Genomic DNA, 27,876 nt, shown 5'->3' on the forward strand with positions numbered 1-27,876 from the left:
GCTCTGGGTTTTCTCCGCGCGCGTCATTCCTGGAACCCCGCACTTCCCAGTGGGTCTGAAATTGGGGTCTCCCTTTCGCACCACTTCACTGGCGTCGCGGGTCCAGCTCCCAGACACCACGGCATCAGAGAGGGGAGCTAAAAACCTTGGTGTGTGCGGCTCGTTGGTCTAGGGGTATGATTCTCGCTTAGGGTGCGAGAGGTCCCGGGTTCAAATCCCGGACGAGCCCTGCTTTTCTTCCCCACTTGCGGGTCTCAGGGTCCACTCTGTGCCTCCCCTTGTTGTCGTTTCAAAATTTTCATTGAGGCCCAGTAGCCAAAGTGTCTCCACGAGTGTCTTAACAAGCTACTTTTTCAGTCCGAGTTCCAGGCACGGAAGATTGAGAGGTTCCTTTCCTCTACATCAAGAGCCGGTGGTTCTTCGCTTGCAGGTCTCTGAACCGTCAAGCCTGGGCCCCACAGTCCCAGGTCAGGAGGCCAGGATATCGGCGTGCAGAGAGGTGATGCGCTGTTGGCGTTTGCGTCTGGAGCCCAGCCCCGCCTCAAATCCAGTCACCCCATGGCCCCGCTGACCCCGGGACTTACTCCATCCTGTCATTTGGGGCGGTCCACAGCCGTCAAGTTCCGACACTTGTCTGCAGACGGCTCTGTGCAGCCGCCCGGCTAGCTCAGTCGGTAGAGCATGAGACTCTTAATCTCAGGGTCGTGGGTTCGAGCCCCACGTTGGGCGTAGTTTTTGCCACCTATTTGGATTCTTGGCTCACGTGGGTTGGTCTTCTGCTCCCAGCTGTAGATTTCCGATTTAAAACTGCCCTGTTGGAGGCACAGGGTGCAGACATACAGATTCCTGCTCACCTTAGGAAGCCAGCCTCGATCTTGCCCTGGGAATTGTCTGCTCTTTGTAGCAGATGGGCCTCTATTCGGGATAACTAGACTCCCATTTCTGGAAGGTCAAGGGAGTAAGCAGGTCAGGACATAGCAAGAACCAACGCCCTTTAAGGGTCACAAGGGTTTTCCTCCTCAGGGAACACTGCTGCTGCTGCTGCTAAGTCACTTCAGTCGTATCCGACTCTGTGCGACCGCATAGACAGCAGCCCACCAGGACTGGTCCCAATCAAAACACAAAAAAGTGTAAAAACCTGAGCCCCTCCTCCTTCCCCTGGACCTGGGATCCATGGCCGGAAACCGCCTCCCCCTCCTCCTCTCGCTCAGACACGTTGCACCGTTGGGGCAGAATTGGATTCAGAAATCTAGGGTTCTTCCAAAATCTGTTTTCCTCACTTCCTCAGGAGGCCCATGCACCGCCTCCCCCCGCCCCCCATCGGTCCCCGTGTGAGGACGACTGCAGGCGAGGTGTTCTGGGCGGCCAGTCTCCTGCCTCCATTTGAGGCCAAAACTGATCAGAGCTGCAGCTGCGGGGTCTCTCTCCAGCTCCCGCCGCAAGAGGAGCAGATAATCTAACCGTCTGTCTGCAACCGGAGTTCGGCTGCGAACCCGCGACCTCAAGAACCCACAGAGCGGGTTTCACAGGTGCACTCACTGACAACTGAGCTACAGCGGCGAGCTTCCCGGGAGTCACCTGCAGAGGGACGGGGGGGAGGGGGTGGGAGGTGTGTGTTGGCTCGTTGGTCTAGGGGTATGATTCTCGCTTTGGGTGCGAGAGGTCCCGGGTTCAAATCCCGGACGAGCCCGTCCTTTTTCTTTAAGAGGAGGACTGAAGGCAGACCTGGTGGAAGCTTCGGGGAGACGCAAGGCGCGCCTAGGGCATCTGAGGCCAGGACCGCTGCTGTCCGGCAGAATCAGTCGGTAGAACAAAGCGACTCTCACATTCAGCCTCAGGGGTTGGGGGCCCCACGTCCGAAGAGGGCTGTCTTGGTTTTGACCTGCGGGGGCGGGAGCGGGGAGCTGAGCCGGGAGAAGCGCGAGCAGCACGGGAGGCCGAGGCGGAAGCGGTGTCCCCTCGATGCACTCTGCCAGCGTTTGTTGAGCGATCACAGGGAGCCACGTCTTGGGGGTTCTGCCGCCCGCAAAGCGAGCGTCCCAGAGATCGAGGCTCCGGGACCCTCCGCGCCCCCGCCCGCTCTCGAGCGCTCCCCACCTGCACGCGCGACCCGGAGTCCCTCGCCGGCTTTGTCCAGCGGGTCCCCTGCGCTCGCGGCTGCGAGGAGGCTTGCGAAGTGACCGATGAGCGGCGCGGGGACAGAGGCCGAACCCCCTTCCTCGTCCGGGGCTCTCTGTCGTCCGACGGCGGAGGAGAGGCGGCGCGGACCCCGGACTGTCGGCGCGCAGGGGCTTCTGTCCGTTTTGCCGGCCCGGGAGCGCTGGATTTTCTCCGCGCGCATCATTCTTGGAACCCCGCACTTCCCGGTGGGTCTGAAATTGGGGTCTCCCTTCTGCACCACTTCACTGGCGTCGCGGGTCCAGCTCCCAGACACCACGGCATCAGAGAGGGGAGCCAAAACCCGTAGTGTGTGCGGCTCGTTGGTCTAGGGGTATGATTCTCGCTTAGGGTGCGAGAGGTCCCGGGTTCAAATCCCGGACGAGCCCTGCTTTTCTTCCCCACTTGCGGGTCTCAGGGCCCACTCTGTGCCTCCCCTTGTCGTCGTTTCAAAATTTTCACTGAGGCCCAGTAGCCAAAGTGTCTCCACGAGTGTTTTTACAAGCTACATTTTCAGTCCGAGTTTCAGGCACGGAAGATTGAGAGGTTCCCTTCCTCTACATCAAGAGCCGGTGGTTCGCCGCTTGCAGGTCTCTGAACCGTCAAGCCTGGGCCCCACAGTCCCAGGTCAGGAGGCCAGGATATCGGCGTGCAGAGGTGATGCGCTGTTGGCATTTGCGTCTGGAGCCCAGCCCCGCCTCAAATCCAGTCACCCCATGGCCCCGCTGACCCCGGGACTTACTCCATCCTGCATTTGAGGCGGTCCACAGCCGTGGGAGAAGGCAATGGCAGCCCACTCCAGTACTCTTGCCTGGAAAATCCCATGGACAGAGGAGCCTGGTGGGCTGCGGTCCATGAGGTCGCTGGGAGTCGGACACGACTGTATAACTTTCAAGTAGACAACCTAAGCGACTTCACTTTCACTTTTCACTTTCATGCATTGGAAAAGAAATGGAAAGCCATTCCAGTGTTCTTGCCTGGAGAATCCTAAGGACGGGGGAGCCTGGTGGGCTGCCGTCTCTGGGGTCGCACAGAGTCAGACACGACTGAAGCGACTTAGCAGCAGCAGCAGCACAGCCGTCAAATTCCGACACCTGTCTGCAGGTGGCTCTGTGCGGCCGCCCGGCTAGCTCAGTCGGTAGAGCATGAGACTCTTAATCTCAGGGTCGTGGGTTCGAGCCCCACGTTGGGCGTAGTTTTTGCCGCCTATTTGGATTCCTGCCCCACATGGGTTGGTCTTCTGCTCCCAGGTGTCCATTTCCGACTAAAAGGTGCCCTGTTGGAGGCACAGGGTGCAGACACACACAAATTTCTGATCTCCATTGATGCTTTTGAAATGTGTTGTTCGAGAAGACCCTTAAGACTCCCTTGCACTACGAGGAGATCAAACCAGTCCATCCTAAAGGAAATCAACCCTGAATATTCATTGGAAGGACTGATGCTGAAGCTCCAATCCTTTGGCCACCTGATGCCAAGAGCCAACTCATTGGAAAAGACCCTGATGTTGGGAAAAACTGAAGGCAGGAGGAGAAGGGGGTGGCAGAGGATGATGGTTGGATGGCATCATTGAATCAATGATCGTGAGTTAGAGCAAACTCCTGGAGTTGATGATGGACGGGGAGGCCTGGCGTGCTGACGTCCATGGGGTCACATAGAGTCGGACACGACTGAGCGGCTGAACAACAGCGGAAGCCATGCTGGGTCCTGCCCTCGTCCTTGTCAGCGCCTTGTACCGGTTGGGTCTCTCATGGGGGCTTGTAGACTCCTATTCCTGGAAGGTCAAGAAAGTAAGCCGATCAGGACAAGGCAAGAATCAACGCCATTTAAGGCTCACAGGGGTTTTCCTCCTCAGGGAACACTGGTCCCAATTTAAAAAAACAAAGTGTGAAAACCTGAGCCCCTCCTCCTTCCCCTGGACCAGGGAGCCATGGCTGGAAACCGCCCCCCGCTCCTCCTCTAGTTCAGTCACGCTGCTCCGTTGGGGCAGAATTGGATTCAGGTGTCGATTAACTAGAGGAATATAGGATTCTTCCAGAATCTGTTTTGCCCGCCTCCCTCACTCAGGCCTCCCTCACTCGGTCCCTAGGTGAGGCCTCTTGCAGACGAGGTGCCCTGGGCGCGCGGAGTCTCCTGCCTCCGTTTGAGGCCAGAACTGAGCAGAGCTGCAGCTGCGGGGTCTCCTCCAGCTCCCGCCGGACGAGGAGCAGATAATCCAACCGTCCCTCTGAAACTGGACTGCAGCTACGAACCTGTGACCTGGGGTTCGCAGGTGGGGACACCGACCACTGAACTATGGCGGCGAGCTTCACCGGAGTCACCTGCGGAAGGACCGCGGGAGGGAGCCAGGTGTGTGCGGCTCGTTGGTCTAGGGGTATGATTCTCGCTTTGGGTGCGAGAGGTCCCGGGTTCAAATCCCGGACGAGCCCTGCTTTTCTTCCCCACTTGCGGGTCTCAGGGCCCACTCTGAGCCCTTCCATTGTCGTTTTAAAATTTTTCATTGAGACCCAGTAGCCAAAGTGTCTCCGTGAGTCTCCTAACAAGCTACAGTGTCAGCCTGTGCTGGAGGAACGAGGAATGGAAGACAGAGATGTTCCCTTCCTCTGCATCGGGAGCCCGTTCTTCGCGGTGGCAGGTCTCAGAACCGTCAAGCCTGGACCCGAAGGTTCTCGGTCAAGAGGCCAAGGCATCGGCGTGGGGAGAGGCGATGCGCTGCTGGCGTTTGCAGCCGGAGCCCACCCCCACCTCGAATCCAGGCACTCCACTTACCCACTGACCCTGGTACCTGCTCCATACTTTCGTTTGGGGCGGTCCACAGCCCGTCAACTTCGGAAACCTGGCCATAGTCGGATACCCTCAGGCGCCCGGCTAGCTCAGTCGGTAGAGCATGAGACTCTTAATCTCAGGGTCGTGGGTTCGAGCCCCACGTTGGGCGTAGTTTTTGCTGCTTGTTGTGGATTCCAGTGCCACGTGTGCTGGTTTTCTGCTCCCAGCTGTCCATTCCCGACTAAAAAATGCCCTGTTGGAGGCACAGGGTGCAGACACAAACAGATTCCTGCTCACCATAGAAAGCCACGCTGGGCCCTGCCCTCGCCTTGTCTGCTTCTTGTAAGGGTTGGGCCTCACATGGGAACTTCTAGACTCCCATTTCTGGAAGGCTAGGAGAGTAAGTTCAGGACAAGGGAAGAACCAGTGCCCTTAAAGGCTGATAAGTCCCCCAAATTAAAAGGTGTGAAGACCTAGGCTGCTCTGGGAATTTGACCCTCTTGCACCTAATGGAGACTCCTACCCCTGGACAATAAGCAGTCCTGCGGAACCTCCTCCTCCTCTCGCTCCGAGACTGCTCTGTTGGGGGAGAGATTTGGTTCCGGTGTCGGTTAAGTAGAGGGATATAGGGTTGTTCAGTAGTTCCAGAGTCTGTTTTGCCTCAGGCCCAGGGACCCTTCGGTCCCTAGGAGAGGCCTCTTGCGGGCGAGGTGTTCTGGACGGGGAATCTCCTGCCTCTATTTGAGGCAGAACTGAGCAAAGCTGCAGCTGGAGCGGGGGGTGGGGGTGGGGGTGGGGTGTCTTCCTCCAGTTCCCGCCGCAGGAGGAGCAGATAATCGAAACGTCCCTCCGAAACCGGACTGCGGCTGCGAACCCGCGACCCGGCGATCCCCGAGAGCCGGATTCTCCGGTGCGTACGCTGACATCTGAGCTATGGCAGTAAGCTTCACTGGAGTCACCTGCAGAAAGACTGGAGGCGGGACAGGGGATGATGTAGTGGCTCGTTGGTCTAGGGGTATGATTCTCGCTTTGGGTGCGAGAGGTCCCGGGTTCAAATCCCGGACGAGCCCGTCCCTTTTCTTTAAGCGGAGGACTGAGGTTTGGTCTTGTGGAAGCGTCGGGGAGACGCAGACTAGACAGCGTCCTCAGAGAGAGGGACATGAGGTAACGCTCCTGCAGAGTAAAGGAAAGTGCCTCGTAGGTTGCCTTAGGGCTCCAGGTCTCTGATGATTCCGGAGGATCACTGCTCCAGCCCCCGATCAGCCCTACTGTAACTTAAAGTTGCATTTTAGTGGCGGGGAGACGGGGAGGCGGGAAGAGAGAAAGAGACTCCCGGGCTTCCCTGGGCACAACTTCATTCTTGTGTCGGGGTCTCGTCCCCGGGGCTTTCCCTGATGAGAGGGTGAAGAAATGGGGCTAAGTATCCGGAGGGGCTGGGGAGTGGCTGGATGTCGAGGGAGAACATACCGACTGCAGACTCTGCCCCGACCTGACCCCCGACTCCTGGACGCGGGCTCTCGCTGCTCCGAGGGCGGCCTCCTCCTCCCCAGCCCGACTGCAGGGCCCACCTCCTCCCCCAGCTGGGCTGGGAGGGACATCGTGACCCGTCCTGGTGCGCGGTCCGGTTGATGGGCTAACCCGCCCCCCTCTGGGGACCACCCCCAGATCAGGCCATCCTAGGGCATCTGAGGCCGGGACCTTTGCTGGATCAGTCGGTAGAACAAAGCGATTCTCACAGTCAACCTTGTGGGTTGGGGGCCCCGCGTCCGAAACGCGCTTTATGGCTTTTGACCTGCGGGGGCGGGAGCTGGGAGCCGACCCGAAGCGAGAGCAGCGCGGGAGGCCGAGGCCGAGGCGGTGTCCCCTCCGTGCACTCCGCCGGCGTTTGTTGAGCGATCACCGGGGGCCACGTCTTGGGGGTTCGGCCGCCCCCAAAGCGAGCGTCCCAGAGATCGAGGCTCCGGGACCCTCCGCGCCCCCGCCCGCTCTCGAGCTCTCCCGCGCACCCCGGAGTCCATCGCCGGCTTTGTCCAGCAGGTTCCCTGCGCTCGCGGCTGCGAGGAGGCCTGCGAAGTGACCGATGACCGATGAGCGGCGCAGGGACAGAGGCCGGCCGCCCTTCCTGGTCCGGGGCTCTCTGTCGTCCTAGGGCGGAGGGGAGGCGACGCGGGGCTCCGGATTGGGGGAGCGCTCAGTTTTCTCTGGGTCCATCAGTCCTGGGATTCTACACTTCCCAGTGGGCTTGAAATTGGAGTCTCCATTCCGCGTCAGTTCCATGGCATGGCCGGTCCAGCCGCGATCCCACCCGTGGAAGAAAAGATCCAAAATGCACAAGCATGTGGCTCGTTGGTCTAGGGGTATGATTCTCGCTTAGGGTGCGAGAGGTCCCGGGTTCAAATCCCGGACGAGTACTGTTTTTCCTCCCCAGTCGGCGGGTCTCAGGAGCCACTCTGTGCTTCCCCTTGTCATTTTTAAACTTTTTTTGAGGCCCAGGAGCGAAAGTGTCTCCACGAATCTGGCCACAAGCTACTTTGTTAGTCCAAGCTCCAGGCACGGAAGACTGGAGAGGTGTTTCCTTCCTCCGTACATAAAGAGCCAGTTCTTACTCGGTTGGAGGCCTCTGAACTGTCAAGCCTGGGCCCACCGTCCCTGGTCAGGAGGGCAGGGCATCCACTTGGGGAGAGGCGATGGGCTGCAGGCTTCGCATCACTCTAAATCCAGTCACTTTACCTGGCGTTGACTCATGCGTCTTCCCTCCTTCCTTGCCGGAAGTCAGCAGGAGTCCAGGGACTTCCGGCACCGCTGGGTACCCAAGGTCCTGGGCCCCAGCGCCTGACAGGAGCCAAATCCCCTCTGCCCTGTTCTGCGGAGGCCGCCTTTGAGGTGCAAGAGGTGGACACTGGGACCCCCACCCCCCTGTGGGGTCTCAGGTGCTTGCCGGGATGTCTTCAGCATATGCTGGAAAGAGTGCCATGGGACGCCACAATGAAAAATAACAAGGAAACTAGGCATCATGAGCAACAACCAGTGAACAACAGACATGAAAATAAAGTTGGAAAGATGCTAAGATTAATAGATACAGATTATAACACAACTATCCTTACTATGTATAAAGATATGAAAGACAATAATGAAAATATATTTGAGAACCGAAGCTATGTAAAATGCTCTAGAAGAATGAAACAGGACTGTATTTGTTTAAAAATACGCAAAAAGTGAAACAAATCTCAATAGATGTATGCAATGGTTTCGAAATATGAAAGAAATGGTAAACTAAAAATACGTCAAAATAAATAATATACAATAAACAAAAAACCTAAAATATCCTAATATTACAAATTAAGCAATACACTTCTAGAAGTTATATGAGTTAAGGAAGAAATTACAGTAGGATTTAAAACACTTTGAAGTAAATGATGATGAAAAATACTATATATCAAAACCTTTAAGACACAGCTAAAGCAGTAGTTAGAGGAAAATTGATAGCCTTAGATGTGTATAATAAAGAAGACAAGCTTAAAGCTAATGACAAGAAATTAGAAAAAGTACAGCAAAAAATAAACCCAGATAAATTAGAACAAGGGGAGAAACGATGAAGAGCTGAAAATAATGATGTTGATGGAGAAGGAAATGGCAACCCACTCTAGTACTCTTGCCTGGAAAAGTCCATGGACAGAGGAGCCTGGCGGGCTGCAGTCCATGGAGTTATATGACTGAGCACGCATGCATGAGGCTGGAGGGAGATGGTTAGTAGCAATAAACTGGTTGAACTAAAAAAAAAAAAAAAAAGATAATAATGATGTTGAAAACAAGCATACAAGCATACAATAGAGATTAATGACAAAAAGTTAATGCTATTGATGAACTCTGCAAAAACTGATTAAGAAATAATGACAGAAGATACACATATAGAGAATGACTTTACAGTTATTGGATAAATTAAGATAATAAAAGTATATTCTAAATAACTTTGTGAAAGCTGTTAGTACCCATAATTATCTACCCATAATTGCCCAAATTATCTACAAAATACTGCAGCAAATTTCAAGTTTGTGGTGAAACCTTGAAAATATTCTATCTGAGGTTAGAAATGCAACAAGGATGCTGACACTCTCTACTTCTGTTGAACATTTTATTGGAGACAGTGAGTCACCCCATACATTGCTGGTGGGAATGTAAAATCGTACACTCGTGCTGGAAAACACTGTGGCATTTCTTTTAAAAACTAAACTTATAACCACCATATAACCCAGCAATTTGGGTATTTATCTCAGAAAAATGAAGACTTCTTTCTGTTCACACAAAAATCTGTACACAAGTCTATAGTTGTTTTATTCAAAACAGCCAAGAAACTGGAAATAATCCAGATGTCACCCCAGGGGTCAATTGTGCATTTCGCCCTAGGTTTGTGCTGCTCTCTCTGTGCGACTTCCCCCAGCTCCTCCTCCCTAAGCCCACCGTCAGGTGAGCTGGGTGGGCACAGGGGCCAGACTGGGTTCCCCAGCCAGGGGGTGGTGAGGGAAGTCCTGGACTAGAGGAACTGTTATCGTAGAAGGGATCGTAGATGGAGAGTGGAGCTTGAAGCGGGAACTCCCTGTGAGGCCCTGGAACCTTTGGCTACTGACCACCCGACCCTGGTGTCCACGTCTAAGTCAGTACCCGTCACCTAGGTCCCATCACCTTCACATTACCCCATCAATATATGCAAGGGTAGGGTTTCCTCATGGTTGCCCGGCTAGCTCAGTCGGTAGAGCATGAGACTCTTAATCTCAGGGTCGTGGGTTCGAGCCCCACGTTGGGCGTTGTCTTTTCTTCGTTTGCACCTTTTGGAGTCCGGAGAAACTCAGCAGGTGAGCATCAGTGAGCATCAGATGAATACCAGGATACTACACCTTGGGGAGCGCCTTTTCCAAGCAAGGCAATCCTGTGACCTGCCATCAAAGGGCACTCAACTGCCCAGCCGGACCCACAGCTCCTTGCTGGCTTTTACCCCAGCTCCTCCTCAAGCATGTTCCTGGCTGCAAGAAGTGTCAGCAAAGTCACCTAAAGGCCAAGCCGGGATGCTAGTGTAGCCCATCTTTCCCGGCGTTGGGCTTATTGTAATCTGAGCACAGGGACCACTAGACTTGCTTGGGGGCGGGGGTGCGGGTAGGGTCCAGGGGCTGCTTCCCAACTTGCTGGCACAGGAAGCTCTAGCGTCCTCCCCTTGCCCACTAATCTATGAGCTCAACACTTTCCCATGGGTCTGAAATTGGAGTTTCCTCCCCGCCCCACCTTACTGGTCTCCCGAATTCCATATCGGGGATGCCACGGAGTCACAGAAGAGACCCAGAGGGTACAATTTGTGTGGCTCGTTGGTCTAGGGGTATGATTCTCGCTTAGGGTGCGAGAGGTCCCGGGTTCAAATCCCGGACGAGCCCGTTTATTTCCGTTTTTACATGAAAACAGCTCTTCTCTAGAGATTTGAGAACTACGCCAAGTCCCCAGATCTTGTACTTAAAAGCTCCACACTTCGAGAGAATTAGAGAAAACATTTAAAAGCTTCAAGCTGTTTCCAGATACATTTAAACTTTTAGTAGGAGTCTTGGGGATTCCAAGTCCCCAGATCTTGTACTTCAAAGCTCCACACTTCGAGAGAATTAGAGAAAACATTTAAAAGCTTCAAGCTGTTTCCAGATACTTTTAAACTTTTAGTAGGAGTCTTGGGGATTCAGGGGTGTGGACATCACCGTGCGGAGCAATTTCTTCGGGGCTTCGGTCAGGTTAAGGCCGGCGGGGGAGAAAACCTGAAACAGTCTCCCCAGATCACCTACCTTTCAGGCTTCGAGTCCAGCAATTAATTACTCCACTGAGACTCAAACATTCCTGCTAAGTGTCCAGTAATGTATCGGGCCTGATTCCGGCACCCAAGGCCTTCCTCCTCTTTCTTGATTCACTTCTCTTCCTCCTTCTCTCTGTCTACTGTCGCCCCTCACCTGGGCACTCCCAGGTCTGCCCTGGCTTCACAGCCCCAGGTCAGGGAAGGGTTCCGGGAGCCAGGGTTGGGCATCGAGACCTGGGGCCCATGCTGTCAGGATAGGGGTCCTGTCCCCGGCTCTGAACCTCAGGCTGTGTTGGGCCCCATTTTTGGCGGCTGGGGGTCCAGGTGGAGTTTGAATTTGACCCTTAAGGAGCTCCAAATCTGGAGAGCTGCTTTCAGTAAAGCGCAAAGACTCCCCACTTCCAGGGGCAACCACATGCCAGGGTCAGTCACCCTGTAGGTCTGGGTCACCACTGACTGAGAGCAGGGCCATCCCTCAGGCCAAATCTCCTCTTTTTCCAGAGTCTGCTGCAGAACTCCAAGGCTGATTCGACTATTGGATTTGATTTCCTGGAGGGAGTGGGGGAACCATCTCTCTACAAATTTGTTAAAAAACAAACAAAAACACTTTAACTTATTGGTTAAAAAACTATAAACAGTTTTAAAGAAGTTATAAAGAAAAACACCCTGGCAGAGTCGAGGTTTCCAGTAACACAAATGGGTTTTGGGGACCAACCCTCTTTCTAAAAACAACTGAAAATGTTGGATATAAAAAACAAACAAACCTCAAAGCAGTGAAGAGCTTGCTTTTGGAAAAGTCAAGAAATTCCGGGCCCAATTTAAACGGATGTGGCAAACCAGAGAGACGATGGCGGCCCGAAGTTGCCGTGGGACCAGGGACACCTGCCAATCTCGGCAAACGTGACCGCCTTGGGCTCCGGGAGACCGAGGCAGAGCCCAGGATCTGCTCCTGGGTCCCCCCTGGAATCTGTGACCCCCAAAGACGAGTATGAACAGGAACACACTCGTCCCGCCACAACGCCGCCAGCTGCTTCTGCAATGCGTGTTCCCCGGCGTCTCCTCCGCCCGGCCCCTTTTACTAAATAAAATACAATCGCTTTAAAAGGCGAGCCTGTGCGGAGACCGCGCGCACCCGTGGGACGAAGTACACCCGAGGCACAAGGGACCCACGTCTACAGCATCCTGTTTCCTCTCAGCGTCCGCCGTGTTGTTCCCATGCTGGTTTCTCCCCAGTCCCCGGGCCGGTGGCTCCAGCGCCCCCCACTCCTAGCCCGCCGCTTCATCCCGGCGGGTGGCCAGACTGCCAGGACCAACAGGACAAAGGAGATTAGAAGCCGCGGCAACTGAATCAAAGTTTGTCCTCTGATTCTGTCCTGGATTTTTGTTTTTTTTTTTTTTTTAGTCATAAAGGACTTATTGGAGGAGATTGAAGGAGATTGGAATCTGGACTGCGTATGGATAATCTTGTTGCTCGAGTGACAAAGGATGAAATCGGGATAGGGGGTGACGAGAGGAGAATCTGAGGTCCCGGGAGCTCTCCTGAGGGGATGCGGTAGGGTGGGGGTGGGGGTCGGATCTTGAGCGGCTCTGGATTCTGCTGACTTTTTACCCTTCGGATTAATTATGAACTTCAGTGAAGAAAGAAAGGTGGGTGGCGAGGGAAATTGCAGGGGGTGTGTCCCAATCCCGCGGACTTCGGCTTTGGGCAGCTCCAAGGGTGTGGTTTGGCCTGGAAAAGCGAGGTCGGGCGGGGAGTATTCTGCGGGCGGGCGGTCTCCCGGACGTTGCCAAGCCCTGGGTGACGATGCCCAACGCAGGAGGCTTTGGGGGAAATTCTGACTGCCGCCTGCGGCTGAGCCTCTGCGGGCGCGGAGGGGTCGCCTCCCCTGCTCGCGGTGTTGGCCCCGCACGCCTTCTTCCAGCCCTGCGCTCACCCGGGTCTTCTGTCCAGCCGCGTCCCCGGAGGACTGAACGTTTATCACACACGCCGCAGGGTGGTCCTGCCCAACGCGCCGCGGACTGATGCAGCCAGGGACCCTCACTGCTCGCTGCATCTGTCATCCGCAGGACAACCCAGGGCGTTCCGGAGCCTGAGACTCCCGCTGGAGGAAGCCGACAAACCGGACTCCGGGGAGCGCTGGAGGAGCCGCGGGAATGCAGGGAGAGGAGGGCGCGGCGGGCGGCGAGGGCGCGGCGCGCACAGGAGCTCTGTCGCGAGTCGCGATTGTCTGTTTTACTCAGGACTCTGTTCCTTGGCGATTTGAACAGAGACTGGGACCTTGTAAGGACTCAACCAGGTTTCTAATAAGCACCCAAACCAATTCCTGAATCACTTTCTAACTACTGGCCACTAGTTATTCCTTCTTCCCAAGTTCTTGGGAACAGTCTTGGCAGCAGCCCCAGTGGCCTAATGGATAAGGCACTGGCCTCCTAAGCCAGGGATTGTGGGTTCGAGTCCCACCTGGGGTAGTATGGAAGATGGCCTGTCTTTCCTTAAATGGAGAGTTGCATTTTGGATCATTAGATAAATAGATCATAATAGATCTTAAGATATAAAGATTCCCCACAATCTCTAACAAGGAAGGACAAAGACGGCGTTCCCGTACATCTAAATGGGAAAAAAATATGTGGTTACACATACATCTTAATGTGGGAATATGTGTGGTTTCGTTCGAATTTTGCAAAGCAGTCTATTCTTTGATCCTCTAATTCCAATTCTTTGAATCTGTCTCAGAGATAAAATGACTGATGTAAGTACAAGGATGTTTTTATTGCAGCAGAGTTTGGTAAATAATAAATAAAAGGGAGATGGGAATGGCCATCTGTGGGAGACAGATGGAATATACTTTCCTTCATTAATACTGTTCAACCTCAGAAAAGAATGTTCAGTCTATCCCAGTCGACTTGGAAGTTCTTGCTCTGAAAGGCGTGCTTGATGCATTTCTTACATAACAAACAGTAACTCCTAAGCTGCAGCTGTCCCTGCATGACTGTACAGAAAGGAATCAGGTGTGGAAGGACCCAGGAAGGAAGGGGAGAAAAAAAGAAGCTCTAGCAAAATGCAGAAATACACAGATCAAAAACTAAACAGAAAATGTGGACAGCAGAGCTTGCCCCTTTGAAATGTGGGTGTAAGAACTGAAGGGGTACTTAGGGGAGAATTGAAAGTAAGGGGGGCAATGATAACGTTGACTTGATCTGGGTTAGGACTGTGGGTGATTTTCTGCCTGGACTTCTGTTATTTCAGTATAGCTACTTTTGTGACTTTTTATAATCACAGGCCAGGAGAAAGCGCCCCATGTCCTCAGAAACATCTATTTTCTTTTATCTTTCTTTCTTCTTTTAATAACTGAAGAGGGCAGGGCAAGTTTCCTAACAGGGAAGAGAGAATCGCCCCTTAAAAGACTCCTACCGCACTTCCTGCTTGCCTGTTGTGTTAAAAAACTGCAGGCGTCGAGTCTGGTGAAGAAGGAAACAAAAATGAACAGCAGCAATTTCCTTTGATCTGGAGTCTGGCCCCCTTTCTTCCTCTTTCTTAAAAATCTAATTTGTCAACTGCGGTATCCTCAGTGCTTGGCATACATTAAGCGTTCAATCAACACTTGAGTGAATGGATGACTCTATTAGGCGAGTGACCTCTGGTATGTTGGGACACGTTTGGGGTCCAGAGCTTATGGGAAAATGCACGCTCCCCGCCAGGCGGTGCAGCCCAGTTCGGTGGGTTTCGCTGGCTCCCAGCCCAAGGAGTCCCTGCTCCGACCGGACTCTTATCCTCCCGCAGCAGCTGTTGGTGGTGGTCCCACCTCATCTTCAGGGTCTTGTCAGGTAGTAGGTGCACACTTTCTCCTGAAGAGTGTAGACTCCCCGTGAGCCCGGCTAGCTCAGTCGGTAGAGCATGAGACTCTTAATCTCAGGGTCGTGGGTTCGAGCCCCACGTTGGGCGTACAGATTTTTTTTTTCCTTTTTGCAGGGGAAGGCACGAAAGCCAGGATTCTCTTAAATACATACCAAAAGGTGTCTTTGAATGAAAGTTCTTAAATTTAGCAAGACTTAGAAAGATGGTATCTATAGTACTATATCAATTTTTAAAAAGGGCAACCAAGAAAACAATTACAAAAAAGAAAACAGAATAAAAAAAGACAGCCAGATATAATGCCTCCTGAGGGAATCCTGGAAGCAGCAAATGTCACATTTGTAACGAACAATTTTCTAGTAGGGGCTTCCCTCATGCAGAAGGCAATGGCAACCCACTCCAGTCCTCTTGCCTGGAAAATCCCAGGGACAGGGGAGCCTGGTAGGCTGCAGTCCATGGGGTCGCTAGGAGTCGGACACGACTGAGCGACTTCACTTTCACTTTTCATGGTCCAGGGGCTAAGACTCTATGCTCACAATGCAAGGGGCCCAGTTGGGCACTAGATCCCACATGCCTCAACTAAAGACACCGAATGCCTCTACTAGACCTGGTGCAGCCAAATAAATAAATATTTTAGAAAATTTTTTTTCTAGTAGCCTCATTAAATTCTTAAAAATGAAGTCAATAAAATAATATATTTTATCTTATTTGTGCTTAGTCGCCCAGTCATGTCCAGCTGTTTGCGACCCCTTGGACTGTAGCCCACCAGGCTCCTCTGTCCATGGGATTTTCCAGGCAAGAATAACTGGAGTGGGCTGCTATTTTCCTCCTCCAGGGGATCTTCCCCACCGAGGGACTGAACCCATGTCTGCTTGTCTCCGGCACTGCAGGCAGATTCTTTACCTGCTGAGCCATAACTAAGTTATTATAATTTCCCACATAATAATATACAAATTATCAATGAGATGCATTATAGTCTCAACCTCAGTACTTTCGAAATTTTGAATCAGATGGTTCTGTTGGGGGTGGGGGGAAGGGGGGTTGCCTGTGCATGGCAGAATGTTTAGCAATATCCTTGGCCTCTAGATGTCAGTAGCCTCCTTGTGACAACCAACAATGTCTCCACACACTGTCCAAAGTCCTCTGGGAGGCAAAGTTGTTTCTGGTTGGAGTCATTTGTCTAGAGAACCAAGGGCATACATATTGGTACAAACAGTTCACATGTGGAATCTGACAGGAGGGCTAACTTGACAAGGGCCAGATGGCAGGGTCATTTCATCCTGAGACAGCCAACTCAGAAGGCAGCCTGGTAAGGTCAGGAAATAGGCTGTGTACAGGGGACTTTGTTGGCAAGGCAAAGTTGCTGGACTTTGCTGTACAGTCAAAGCTATGGTTCTTCCAGTACTCATGTTTGGATGTGACAGTTGGACCATAAAGAAGGCTGAGTGCCAAAGAATTGATGTTTTTGAACTGTGGTGCTGGAGAGTCCCTTTTACTACAAGGAGATCAAACCAGTCAATCCTAAAGAAAATCAACTCTGAATATTCATTGGAAGGACAGATACTGAAGCTGAAGCTCCAGTACTTTGGCCACCTGAAGTGGCTGACTCATTGGAAAAGACCTTGATGCTGAGAAAGATTGATGGCAGGAGAAGGGGACAACAGAGGATGAGATGGTTAGATGGCATTACCGACTCAATGGACATAAGTTTGAGCAAACTCTGGGAGATAGTGAAGGACAGGGAAGCCTGGTGTGCTGCAGTCCATGGGGTCGCAAAGAGTCCAAAAAGAGCTAGTGACTGAACAACAACAGCAACAACAAGAGGACTTCACAAATACGTTACTATATTGAGACTAGCAGGAGCCAGATTTCTTGCTGGTGGAGTTGGAAAGCAAAGGCTTCAACAAATCCTATGGTGTTGCACTGGAGTTGGAGTTATTACTAACGTTTTCTGGTAACTTGGTAACTGTTGTTTTGCTGGTAAAGAGGATTGGTGGTAGTAACTTCATAAAGGTGAAGTAAAAGTGAAAGTGAAGTTGCTCAGTCGTGTCCGACTCTTTGCGACCCCATGGATACCAGGCTCCTCCCTCCGTGGGATTTTCTAGGCAAGAGTACTGGAGTGGATTGCCATTGGTGGCTCGGAGGGTAAAGCGTCTGCCTGCAATGTGGGAGATCTGGGTTGATCCCTGGGTTGGGAAGATGCCCAAGCGAAGGGAATGGCTACCCACTCCAGTATCCTGGCCTAGAGAATTCCATGGACTGTATAGTTGATGGGGTCGCAAAGAGTCGGATATGACTGAGCGACTTTCACTTTCACGTTATGATCTCAATCCTTGCATCTCCTTATATCTAGAAAAGCACTAAATCCCTTCATGGTGACATCAGAGCCTCACTACTAGCAGAAGACTTCATAAAAGCAGGTCTTAAGTGGTATATTTTCCTGCCTGCCATCAGCATCAGTTTTCTGTACTTCTTAACTGGCATAGTCTATATAACGAACTTTTCGCTTTTTCCCGTGTCCGTCCGTCGCAAGGAGAGGAGCTGCCGCCCTGTAGGCTCATAAGCAAGGGATGGGCGTGTGGAACCTCCAGCCTCTAGGTCAGGAGGAATAAGCAGACTCAGCACCGAACCCAATAGGCCGAAGGCCCGCAACGCCTTCAGTTAAGACGGGCTCATTCATCCCAAGACTGCGAGTGCGGAGCCGCTGCTGACTGCAGAGGGGTCAGGTGGTGATGGAGCGGAGTTCCGGCCCGCGAAAGCAGGCCCCTTTATACGTGCGGACCACCAGCCCCACGACCGCCCGGGCCATCCACCGCAGCCGCCGGAGTTGCGCGCGGCCGCCATCCGCAGAGCGCGCGCCGTCCTGCGCAGCCCGCAGCCTGTGATGGTGGAGAAGAAGCGGACCTGCCTCACCCACAGCCCTTGGACGACTTCCTTCCCCGAAGCAACGACGTTGTCGCCGACTCTCCTAAAGAAGCGGAGAAAGAGGGAGGGGAGAGGGAGAGGGAGAAGGAAGAAGAAAAAGAGTAAATGCTAAGTTCATTCCTTTAATTGTTCATTTTCACCTTCAGTTATTCAGGAGATCCGGTTTGATCCCTGGGTGGGGAAGATCCCCTGAAGGAGGGCATGGCAACCCACTCCGGTGTTCTTGCCTGAAAAATCCTATGGACAGAGGAGTCTGGGGGGCTACAGTCCCTGGGGTCGCACAGAGTCGGACAGACCTTAACGACTAACACTTAAACTTGTTTATGGCACATTACCTTAAATTTTCTCTTTTAAAAATAGCGTTAATACTGATTCACAAATTTTGACATATTTAATATTTTATAATCACTTATAGGACTTCCTTGGTGTAGGGAATATGCTATGCACAGGCCTGTACTATAATTAACAGGGCTTCTTTGAAAAATAAGAATGACTTTCTCATCACCCCCAGGCAAAGGGCTGGGAGCAGTAAAAAGTATATCATGGACAAACATCTTGAAAACAAGATGTTGAAGTACAGATATGACTGATGGAATGCCATTAGTGAAGGTTCTCATAACCAGAGTCTTGAGGAGTTGCTGAGAAAGGTTGTCACTAGCTGTGGGGCTAAACAGAGTCATGAAAGGCCTGAAGGTTTGACATTGAGGACTGTGCATTATATTTCTTTATCCCTGATCTGAGATTGTAAAAAAACAGATATCTAGAGCACGTACAAGGAAGTCAGATCAGATCAGTCACTCAGTCACGTCCGACTCTTTGCGACCCCATGAATCACAGCACTCCAGGCCTCCCTGTCCATCACCAACTCCCGGAGTTCACTCAGACTCATGTCCATCGAGTCAGTGATGCCATCCAGCCATCTCATCCTCTGTCGTCCCCTTCTCCTCCTGCCCCCAATCCCTCCCAGCATCAGAGTCTTTTCCAATGAGTCAGCTCTTCGTATGAGGTGGCCAAAGTACTGGAGTTTCAGCTGCATCATTCCTTCCAAAGAAATCCCAGGGCTGATCTCCTTTAGAATGGACTGGTTGGATCTCCTTGCAGTCCAAGGGACTCTCAAGAGTCTTCTCCAACACCACAGTTCAAAAGCATCAATTCTTCGGTGCTCAGCCTTCTTCACAGTCCAACTCTCATATCCATACATGACCACAGGAAAAACCATAGCCTTGACTAGATGGACCTTTGTTGGCAAAGTAATGTCTCTGCTTTTGAATATGCTATCCAGGTTGGTCATAACTTTCCTTCCAAGGAGTAAGCATCTTTTAATTTCATGGCTGCAGTCACCATCTGCAGTGATTTTGGAGCCCAGAAAAATAAAGTCTGACACTGTTTCCACTGTTTCCCCATCTATTTCCCATGAAGTGATGGGACCGGATGCCATGATCTTCGTTTTCTGAATATTGAGCTTTAAGCCAACTTTTTCACTCTCCACTTTCACTTTCATCAAGAGGCTTTTGAGTTCCTCTTCACTTTCTGCCATAAGGGTGGTGTCATCTGCATATCTGAGGTTATTGATATTTCTCCCAGAAATCTTGATTCCAGCTTGTGTTTCTTCCAGTCCAGCATTTCTCATGATGTACTCTGCATATAAGTTAAATAAACAAGGTGACAATATACAGCCTTGACGTACTCCTTTTCCTATTTGGAACCAGTCTGTTGTTCCATGTCCAGTTCTAACTGTTGCTTCCTGACCTGCATACAGATTTCTCAAGAGGCAGATCAGGTGGTCTGGTATTCCCATCTCTTTCAGAATTTTCTACAGTTTATTGTGACCCACACAGTCAAAGGCTTTGGCATAGTCAATAAAGCAGAAATAAATGTTTTTCTGGAACTCTCTTGCTTTTTCCATGATCCAGCAGATGTTGGCAATTTGATCTCTGGTTCCTCTGCCTTTTCTAAAACCGGCTTGAACATCAGGAAGTTCACAGTTCAAGTACTGCTGAAGCCTGGCTTGGAGAATTTTGAGCATTACTTTACTAGTGTGTGAGATGAGCGCAATTGTGTGGTAGTTTGAGCATTCTTTGGCATTGCCTTTCTTTGGGATTGGAATGAAAACTGACCTTCTCCAGTCCTGTGGCCACTGCTGAGTTTTCCACATTTGCTGGCATATTGAGTGCAGCACTTTCACAGCATCATCTTTCAGGATTTGAAATAGCTCAACTGGAATTCCATCACCTCCACTAGCTTTGTTTGTAGTGATGCTTTCTAAGGCCCACTTGACTTCACATTCCAGGATGTCTGGCTCTAGGTCAGTGATCACACCATCGTGATTATCTGGGTCATGAAGATCTTTTTTGTACAGTTCTTCTGTGTATTCTTGCCATCTCTTCTTAATATCTTCTGCTTCTGTTAGGTCCATACCATTTCTGTCCTTTATCGAGCCCATCTTTGCATGAAATGTTCCCTTGATATCTCTAATTTTCTTGAAGAGATCTCTAGTCTTTCCCATTCTCTTGTTTTCCTCTATTTCTTTGCATTGATCCCTGAAGAAGGCTTTCTTATCTCTTCTTGCTATTCTTTGGAACTCTGCATCCAGATGTTCATATCTTTCCTTTTCTCCTTTGCTTTTCTCTTCTTTTCTTTTCACAGCTATTTGTAAGGCCTCCCCAGACAGCCATTTTGCTTTTTTGCATTTCTTTTCCATGGGGATGGTCTTGATCCCTATCTCCTGTACAATGTCACGAACCTCATTCCATAGTTCATCCGGCACTCTATCTATCAGATCTAGGCCCTTAAATCTATTTCTCACTTCCACTGTATAATCATAAGGGATTTGATTTAGGTCATACCTGAATAGTCTAGTGGTTTCCCCTACTTTCTTCAATTTAGGTCTGAATTTGGCAATAAGGAGTTCATGGTCTGAGCCACAGTCAGCTCCTGGTCTGTTTTTGCTGACTGTATAGAGCTTCTCCATCGTTGGCTGCAAAGAATATAATCAATCTGATTTCGGTGTTGACCATCTGGTGATGTCCATGTATAGAGTCTTCTCTTGTGTTGTTGGAAGAGGGTGTTTGTTATGACCAGTGCATTTTCTTGGGAAAACTCTATTAGTCTTTGCCCTGCTTCATTCTGTATTCCAAGGCCAAATTTGCCTGTTACTTCAGGTGTTTCTTGACTTCCTACAAGGAAGTAGATGTTAGCAATAAAAGGCATGCAAGGATTAGGATCTGGGCTTTTGCCTGCGAGCGGCATCAGCCTCCTGATCCCCACCTTATTTCTGAGTCTTATTTTTCCTTATTCTTCTGCGGAAATGCTCCCTCAGGTCGGTTCGTTGTTGCGCTGGCCCCAACACTTGGTAGGACTCTGTGGTAAAGAATACGCCTGCCAATGCAGGAGACAAGGGTTTGATCACTGGGCTGGGAGGATCCAAAACGCAGAAGAGCAACTACGCCTGGGAACCACAGCTACTGAGCTCTAAATCCATCACAATGAGAGGCCCTTGCACAGGCAACACTGGAGAAAAGCCTGCACAGCAATAAAGACCCAGCACAGCCAGAGATATATAAATAAATAAAAGAAGTAGTTTATAATCACTTATAGGTTTTTGTTTTGTTTTGTTTGGCTGCACTATGCAGCTTGTGGGATCTTAGTTCTCACACCAGGGGTGGAAAACTGCCCCCTCCACAGTGAAAGCCCAGAGTCCTAAACACTGGCCATCCAGGGAATTCCCTATTATTCTCTTTGATGCTTAAATTATTCCAGATTCAACCAGTGGGAGAGCCCTTTCAAACTAGCATCTTTGTTTATTTTCAAAAATCTCTGTTTATCACAAATCTTCAATTTGAAAATTTTCAACCCTGAAGAAAATTGAAAGTTGAAAGAATAGAACAGGGAATTCCCCAGCAATCCAGTGGTTTAGGATTGCATGCTCTCACTGCCCAGAGTGTGGGTTGAATCTCTGGCCTGGGAATTAAGACCCCACAAGCCTCACGGCAGGACAAAATAAAATAGTACATTAAGCATCATATATGGATACGGTGATCCATTTGAAAGTCATTTGCAGTTCATATACATCCACATTGGACTTTGAGCCTTTCCTTATTTTTTGGCACACACATAATGTTCTAGACTCACTCACCTTACTTTTTTTCTGCCCACACCTGGAAACAGCCCTTTCTATAAGGAATCCTGTTTCCTTTTAGTAGAGAATGGTATTTAGAAACCAAGATCTGGGTGCTAGGTATGCTGAATGCTACTGGATTGTCATTAATTATGGTTTTTGGTTTTTTTAGTTCACTCTAACTTTTAAAATCGCTTACTAATTTATTCTTGTGTCTTGAATATTCCTTCTCCAATCCTTTGCTTAACTCAGGTCAGTTGATGGAGTGACTCTAGTGGATTATAGTGTTACGTAGGTAGAATAGGGAAAAGGAGTCCAAATTGGCGGTGGCTAAAAGGCAAGGAAGGGAAAAGCCCGAGAAAATAGAACAAAGGAAGGTCAAAGGAAGGTCCGAGGACCAGAGTGAAGACTTCAGGTAGAACAAACGGCACTCCTGGCTAAGCCCAATTTACATAGGGCAGGCCCAGGTGGAGGAAAAAGCAGATAAAAGGAGGAGCCAAAGCGTTTGCTCTCTTTCTCTCCTGTGGGCTGCGCTCTTTCTCTCTCTCTCTCTCTCTTTCTCTCTCTCCCCCTCCCCTGCACGCTCCTCCACTCTCTTCTCTTTGAGTCTTTGGGTTGGCATGCCCTCACGCTTCGAGGATGGATTCTCCTGTTATCTTCTAAATAAAATAGAGCTGTAACACTGATTTGCTTAAGAGCTATAACACGGTTTGTCCAAGACCCAAGAGCTGTGACTCGCCAAGGGCTTTAATGTCCGTCGCTCCAAATCTTTGTTGTGATGAGACAAAGAACTGAGGAACATACACTCGTGTGACAATAGTAACTGATATTTATATATTTTGTTTATATATATATATAAAACATATATGTTTGTATTCTGTGTACATATATATGGAACATATATATATATATGTGTGTGTTCCATAGCATTCCTTCCCATTTCTTTCCTTTCTCTTTTCTTCTGGATATATTTGTGAGACTACTCCTTTCCTCCATTTAGTCCTGGTGATAAATTTCCATCACTGAATTCCCGTATGGAATGGCCTGGGTTTATGACACATGTTGACCAGAATACCCCACTTTCCCACCAGGCATGGTTAATTCTGATCTGGGCATATGATTCAAGAAGGATTGATCATAATCTTGCCTAACAACAGTGCCAATAAACTGATAGAAGCGCCCTTCTATGGTTAGTCTGGGAAGATGTGAGTTTGGACGTACTGGTGGCTACCTTCTTGCCACATGGAGAGAGTCTGCAGAGTGAAGACAAACAGAAGCAAACAGAGTAGAGGATAGAGAAATACAGGTCCTGATGTCATTATTTGGGCCCCTGAATCTAGCCCTGTCTGAAACACACAGGCTTTGCAAGAAGAACTTTGGGCTTTGAAGTTACATCAACAAATAGAGTCTATTTCTCCTTAAGCTGATAATCCAGTCACCATTCTCCTCCCCCTCCCCAGATCTTTGATAATTAATTTCGTATGTGGGGACATTGGCCTACTTTTGGAGATGGAATGTAGAGAACTTGATGTCATAGCATGTATCTGATGGAGATGTGAAGGCTCATTACAGTCCTGAGATTCTTATTTTGAGTTACTGCATGCGTGCTGGGTCACTTCAGCCATGTCCGACTCTTTGCAACCACATGGTTAGCAGCCCGCCAGGCTCCTCTGTCCATGGGAGTCCCCAGGCAAGAATACTGGAGTGGGTTGCCATGCCTCCTCCAGGGCATCCTCCCAACCCATGGATTGAACCCACATTTGTCTGCTATATTGGCAGGTGCGTTCTTTACCACTAGCGTCACCTGGGAAACCCTTTGAGTTACTGGGAGCAGGTTAAAGATGTTTATTAAAATGCCCTAGTTAGCATAGGAAATATATTGATGATCAATAACCCAAGTAGTGGATGACCAGCTAGAAAGTGAAAGTGAAGTCGCTCAGTCGTGTCCGACTCTTTGCGACCCCATGGACTGTAGCCTACCAGGCTTCTCTGTCCATGGGATTTTCCAGGCAAGAGTACCGGAGTTGCTTGCCATTTCCTTCTCCAGGGGGTTTTCCTGACCCAGGGATTGAACCCAGGTCTCCAGCATTGCGGGCAGATACTTTACCTCTGAGCCACCAGGGAAGCAGAAACACTCTGATGTCTAAAGGACCTTTTTTTTTTTTTTTTTTTCTTTTTTTAAAGGAATTCAACAGTCACTTATGACCCAGGTGTATGGTTTTTATGAGTAACCCTTTAATACTATGAACTCAGGAAAGTAAATTGCAATGCATAAGATTAAAGGCTTTATTGGGCATCTTAAAGCCAGATCTTGCCCTCAGCACAAATACAACACTATGTATTGGACTCAGGAATTCTCTGTTCCTCATTAACATCCATGTTCTATCAATTTATAAATGAACTCAGCAATGTTTCCTATTTCTACCTCATTTACCCCCAAATTAAAATATAGAATGAAAGATTTTTCCACTGACCCATTGTAAAAATAACTATTGACATATGAAGATAAATATGTGACACTATTTCCGAATGTTATTTATCCAAAACACAGGTGATTAAGCAGAAAACAAAGGGTATAAACATCACAAATACCTTTAACCTTCACCTAGTGGTCATGGTCCTAGCCTAGTGCATTGATGAAGTTAGAGGTCATGGGTGTTTAACATAAATTACCTCATTTAATCTCACAATTCTACAAGGTGATTATTATTTCTCCTTTCTACAGAGAGTGAAAATTTGTAATTCTCTAAAGATCGATAGCTTTCTCAAAGTCATACAACCGATGATGTGGGTCTGGAATTCAGTACTGATCTAGGTTATCCAAAGTTTAACCCTTATCCAGCTTCATGTGTATTTCCCAGCAAGGCTAGTTGGGGGATAAAATATAGAATTGGGAGTTTTCTCTAGCAGAAGGGTTGCGGATGCTGACGATCCCCAAGATTACATCATTTCCAGTGTTGCCAAGTCCTGAAGCAGCAATTATATAACTCTGATGACAGGTCTTTATTACCAGTGTTGGATCCAAAAAAAGCCCACAGAGGAGAGGAGACAGTGACTATCTGCTTGTCTCTAATGAGGCCCTCAGGGCATATGGCCCTAGTGGCCATCTAGTCTCCTGTAAAGAGCTGACCATGTGATACCCAAACATCCTTCTTGCACAAAGGGCTGTGTCTGTGCACCCCATCCCCTTGTTCATGCAGACTCAGCCTAAAAACCCAAAGATGAGTCCCTCTCCTTCAGAAAAAAAATCTCTTGCCAGGTCTAGAAAAGAGAAGCAAACATGGGAATTCTGGGGACCGTGAAGACTACATTCTTCCTGGGTAAGAGTCAGATGGGTGGGACTTCATCAATCATTTATTTATTTATTTATGTAAATTTATTTATTGGTGGGCTGCTGTCTATGGGGTCACACAGAGTCAGACAAGACTGAAGCGACTTAGCAGCAGCAGCAGCAGCAAGGTGTAAAGCCTTAAGGGGGCACTCCTCATTACATCTTCCTTTAGTGACTTTGTAGAAACAGTTCTGAGCTCATCTGCAGTTCTTGCTCGGGCATAGCCAGTATGTTTTATCTGTTTATGAGACTCTGAACTGTGAGGAAAACAAATGGACTGAGTTTCTGCCAATCCTCTGGGTTGTTTCCATTTTAATTTTAGGAATTTGAGTTAGGGAGCTCAGCACACATAGCCAAAAAGGCTGACTCAGAGCTCTGTAAATTGCTCCAGAAATTTGAGCCCAGGAAGAAGTAGCAGCGATACTATCATTAGTAGCAGTTTTTGATTGATCATTATATCATCCTCAGAGCAGGTGTGCTAGGAATGTGTAACAGCTACAGATTAGAGGTAAGGGAACTAAAAAATATTCTCTAAGGCAACATCACTAATGATATTAATATCAATGACATCAGTACTCTGTTTCAGGGTATATGCTTACTACATGTCAGTCTCTATGTCAACCTTTTACACTTGTGTTATCCAGTACTCATCATAAATAATAAAGTCTCTATTAATATTCCTGTATCTGTAGTGTTTCTGATACTTACATTAAAAAATACATGATTATGGTAGAAAGTTTAAACATACACAAAAATTATGGACAAAACCACTGTCACATTTTCTCGGTGTCCTTCTAGAGGTACAGCACGAGCATAGGGAAACAGCCCTAATTTTGCTAATAGAAGAGGCACAAAACATACCTGGAGAAAAGTGCTAATGCCTCAGCAAGGTTTTAATACCACTGCTTTTTTCCTTGCATTCTTCTTAATTGCCCCATTTTGACCATCATTTCCAGACTTTTGAATTTTTCCTGCTGCTGTCTGCTTTTGGGTCTAGGCTCCCAGCCACATGGGAGAGGCGAACCAGTCGAGAGTCTCTGAGTTCCTCCTCCTGGGGCTCTCCAGGCAGCCCCAGCAGCAGCAGCTCCTCTTCCTGCTCTTCCTCACCATGTACCTGGCCACAGTCCTGGGAAACCTGCTCATCCTCCTAGCCATCAGCATGGACTCTCGCCTGCACATCCCCATGTACTTCTTCCTCTGCAACCTGTCTTTCGTGGACATCTGCTTCTCCTCCACCACTGTCCCCAAAGTGCTGGCCAACCACATACTCGGGAGACAGACCATCTCTTTCTCTGGGTGTCTCACGCAGATGTACTTTGTTTTCATGTTCGTGGACATGGACAATTTCCTCCTGGCTGTGATGGCCTATGACCGCTTTGTGGCTGTATGCCACCCCTTACACTATTCAGCGAAGATGACCCCCCAGCTCTGTGTCCTGCTGGTCACTGGGTCGTGGATCATTGCCAACTTGAATGTCCTGTTGCACACCCTGCTGATGGCTCGACTCTCCTTCTGTGCAGACAATGCCATCCCCCACTTCTTCTGTGATGTGACCCCCCTCCTCAAACTCTCCTGCTCTGACACACACCTCAATGAGGTGGTGATTCTGACTGAGGGTGCCCTGATCATGATCACCCCGTTCGTTTGCATCCTGGCTTCATATGTCCGCATCACCTGTGCTGTCCTGAGGATCCCATCCACAAAGGGGAGATGGAAAGCCTTCTCCACCTGTGGCTCCCACCTGGCTGTGGTTTCCCTCTTCTATGGCACCATCATTGCTGTGTATTTCAACCCTTTGTCCTCCCACTCGTCGGAGAAGGACACTGTAGCTACTGTGATGTACACGGTGGTGACCCCCACGCTGAATCCTTTCATCTACAGCCTGAGGAACAGAAACTTGAAAAGGGCTCTTGGAAAAGTGGTTGGCAGGAAAATGTTTTCTGTCTCAGGAGAGAATCAAAACTGAGCATCCTCCCCATGCAGATTTATTTTCTTAGTAACTAAGTAGCTGTTGAGCCGTTTTGCCAAGGGCAATCTGGAAGGAAACGTTGATGGACAGGGAGGCCTGGCGTGCTGCAATTCATGGGGTTGCAAAGAGTCGGACACGACTGAGCGACTGAACTGAACTGAGGGGCATGTAGAAGACAATCATTATTTATTTGTGGACCTAATTCATCTATAACCCTGCTGCATCTACCAAGTAAAGAGACGTGTTTTTTTTTTTTAATGACTAACTTTTGAATTATTTTACAACCACATCCAATTTTTTAAGTGGTATGTTTAGAAAGATACAGGTTCCACGTATTTTTGAATATTAAAGTCACCTGGAAGTTACGGCCCACCCACTGATGTCCAGGTCCCAGCACAGACCAAATAGATCAGAATCTCTGGATGTGGGGCCTTAACACTGAGGTTTTAGAATCTCGCGATTCTATTGTGCAGTCAGGATGACGAATCACTGGTCTCCATCATCTTATGTGCTCTCTGTCATGGTGAGTCATAAAGACTGGGTCACAAAAACGCTCACAAGAGTGGTTATGAGACGCAGATAAAGAAACAACCGAGTGAAATATGAGGACTAAAGTCGATAGTAATATTTCAGGTGAGACTCAGGGGCTCAGGTGGACTTTCGGTTCAGATCTTGGAGAGGCGAAGCGGCGCAGAATGCGGAAACCCCCTGTGAGCATCCTGATTGGCTGTCTGATCTTAGGGGGCGGGGTCATCCGGGCAATTTTTGGTACTAGGAATCCAAATCAACATTTGCCCCTTGCTTTCCTCCCTGGCTAGCAACCCTCCGCCACACCTTCAAACCAAGTCAAATGCCACCTCGTCCTCCACGAGCCCTTCTGATTCTCGAGCTCTGTTTTTTCCTTTGGTTTATTCTTCCCCTCCACAAGGATTTCCCACAT

The 27,876-nt window shown here is 49.5% G+C and overlaps 1 protein-coding gene and 13 non-coding genes across 14 annotated transcripts; all 14 read left to right on the forward strand.

Annotated features, from left to right (window-relative positions):
* The first annotated feature begins 157 nt into the window (after positions 1-157).
* Positions 158-229, forward strand: TRNAP-AGG (transfer RNA proline (anticodon AGG)). The gene has a single exon. It is a non-coding gene; the product is annotated as a tRNA-Pro (tRNA).
* A 427-nt stretch (positions 230-656) lies between these two features.
* Positions 657-729, forward strand: TRNAK-CUU (transfer RNA lysine (anticodon CUU)). Its single transcript has one exon. It is a non-coding gene; the product is annotated as a tRNA-Lys (tRNA).
* Positions 730-1,618: 889 nt separating this feature from the next.
* Positions 1,619-1,690, forward strand: TRNAP-UGG (transfer RNA proline (anticodon UGG)). The gene has a single exon. It is a non-coding gene; the product is annotated as a tRNA-Pro (tRNA).
* A 784-nt stretch (positions 1,691-2,474) lies between these two features.
* On the forward strand, positions 2,475-2,546 carry TRNAP-AGG (transfer RNA proline (anticodon AGG)). The gene has a single exon. It is a non-coding gene; the product is annotated as a tRNA-Pro (tRNA).
* A 731-nt stretch (positions 2,547-3,277) lies between these two features.
* On the forward strand, positions 3,278-3,350 carry TRNAK-CUU (transfer RNA lysine (anticodon CUU)). Its single transcript has one exon. It is a non-coding gene; the product is annotated as a tRNA-Lys (tRNA).
* A 1,161-nt stretch (positions 3,351-4,511) lies between these two features.
* On the forward strand, positions 4,512-4,583 carry TRNAP-UGG (transfer RNA proline (anticodon UGG)). Its single transcript has one exon. It is a non-coding gene; the product is annotated as a tRNA-Pro (tRNA).
* Positions 4,584-5,016: 433 nt separating this feature from the next.
* TRNAK-CUU (transfer RNA lysine (anticodon CUU)) lies at positions 5,017-5,089 on the forward strand. The gene has a single exon. It is a non-coding gene; the product is annotated as a tRNA-Lys (tRNA).
* Positions 5,090-5,918: 829 nt separating this feature from the next.
* On the forward strand, positions 5,919-5,990 carry TRNAP-UGG (transfer RNA proline (anticodon UGG)). The gene has a single exon. It is a non-coding gene; the product is annotated as a tRNA-Pro (tRNA).
* A 1,270-nt stretch (positions 5,991-7,260) lies between these two features.
* TRNAP-AGG (transfer RNA proline (anticodon AGG)) lies at positions 7,261-7,333 on the forward strand. Its single transcript has one exon. It is a non-coding gene; the product is annotated as a tRNA-Pro (tRNA).
* A 2,316-nt stretch (positions 7,334-9,649) lies between these two features.
* On the forward strand, positions 9,650-9,722 carry TRNAK-CUU (transfer RNA lysine (anticodon CUU)). Its single transcript has one exon. It is a non-coding gene; the product is annotated as a tRNA-Lys (tRNA).
* Positions 9,723-10,268: 546 nt separating this feature from the next.
* On the forward strand, positions 10,269-10,340 carry TRNAP-AGG (transfer RNA proline (anticodon AGG)). The gene has a single exon. It is a non-coding gene; the product is annotated as a tRNA-Pro (tRNA).
* Positions 10,341-13,137: 2,797 nt separating this feature from the next.
* On the forward strand, positions 13,138-13,210 carry TRNAR-CCU (transfer RNA arginine (anticodon CCU)). Its single transcript has one exon. It is a non-coding gene; the product is annotated as a tRNA-Arg (tRNA).
* A 1,401-nt stretch (positions 13,211-14,611) lies between these two features.
* TRNAK-CUU (transfer RNA lysine (anticodon CUU)) lies at positions 14,612-14,684 on the forward strand. The gene has a single exon. It is a non-coding gene; the product is annotated as a tRNA-Lys (tRNA).
* An 11,270-nt stretch (positions 14,685-25,954) lies between these two features.
* Positions 25,955-27,039, forward strand: LOC109578074 (olfactory receptor 1F1-like). The gene has a single exon (XM_019987063.2). The coding sequence runs from the start codon at positions 25,977-25,979 to the stop codon at positions 26,931-26,933; it is 957 nt and encodes a 318-aa protein (XP_019842622.2). The 5' UTR covers positions 25,955-25,976; the 3' UTR covers positions 26,934-27,039.
* Positions 27,040-27,876: the final 837 nt, after the last annotated feature.

Source organism: Bos indicus, chromosome 25 (assembly GCF_029378745.1).
Source record: "Bos indicus isolate NIAB-ARS_2022 breed Sahiwal x Tharparkar chromosome 25, NIAB-ARS_B.indTharparkar_mat_pri_1.0, whole genome shotgun sequence".
In the NCBI taxonomy this organism is placed as follows: Eukaryota; Metazoa; Chordata; class Mammalia; order Artiodactyla; family Bovidae; genus Bos; species Bos indicus.

What these genes read in the sequence shown, in the direction of transcription:
- LOC109578074 (XM_019987063.2), top strand. Translation starts at nt 25,977, where the DNA reads ATGGGAGAGGCGAACCAGTCGAGAGTCTCTGAGTTCCTCCTCCTGGGG.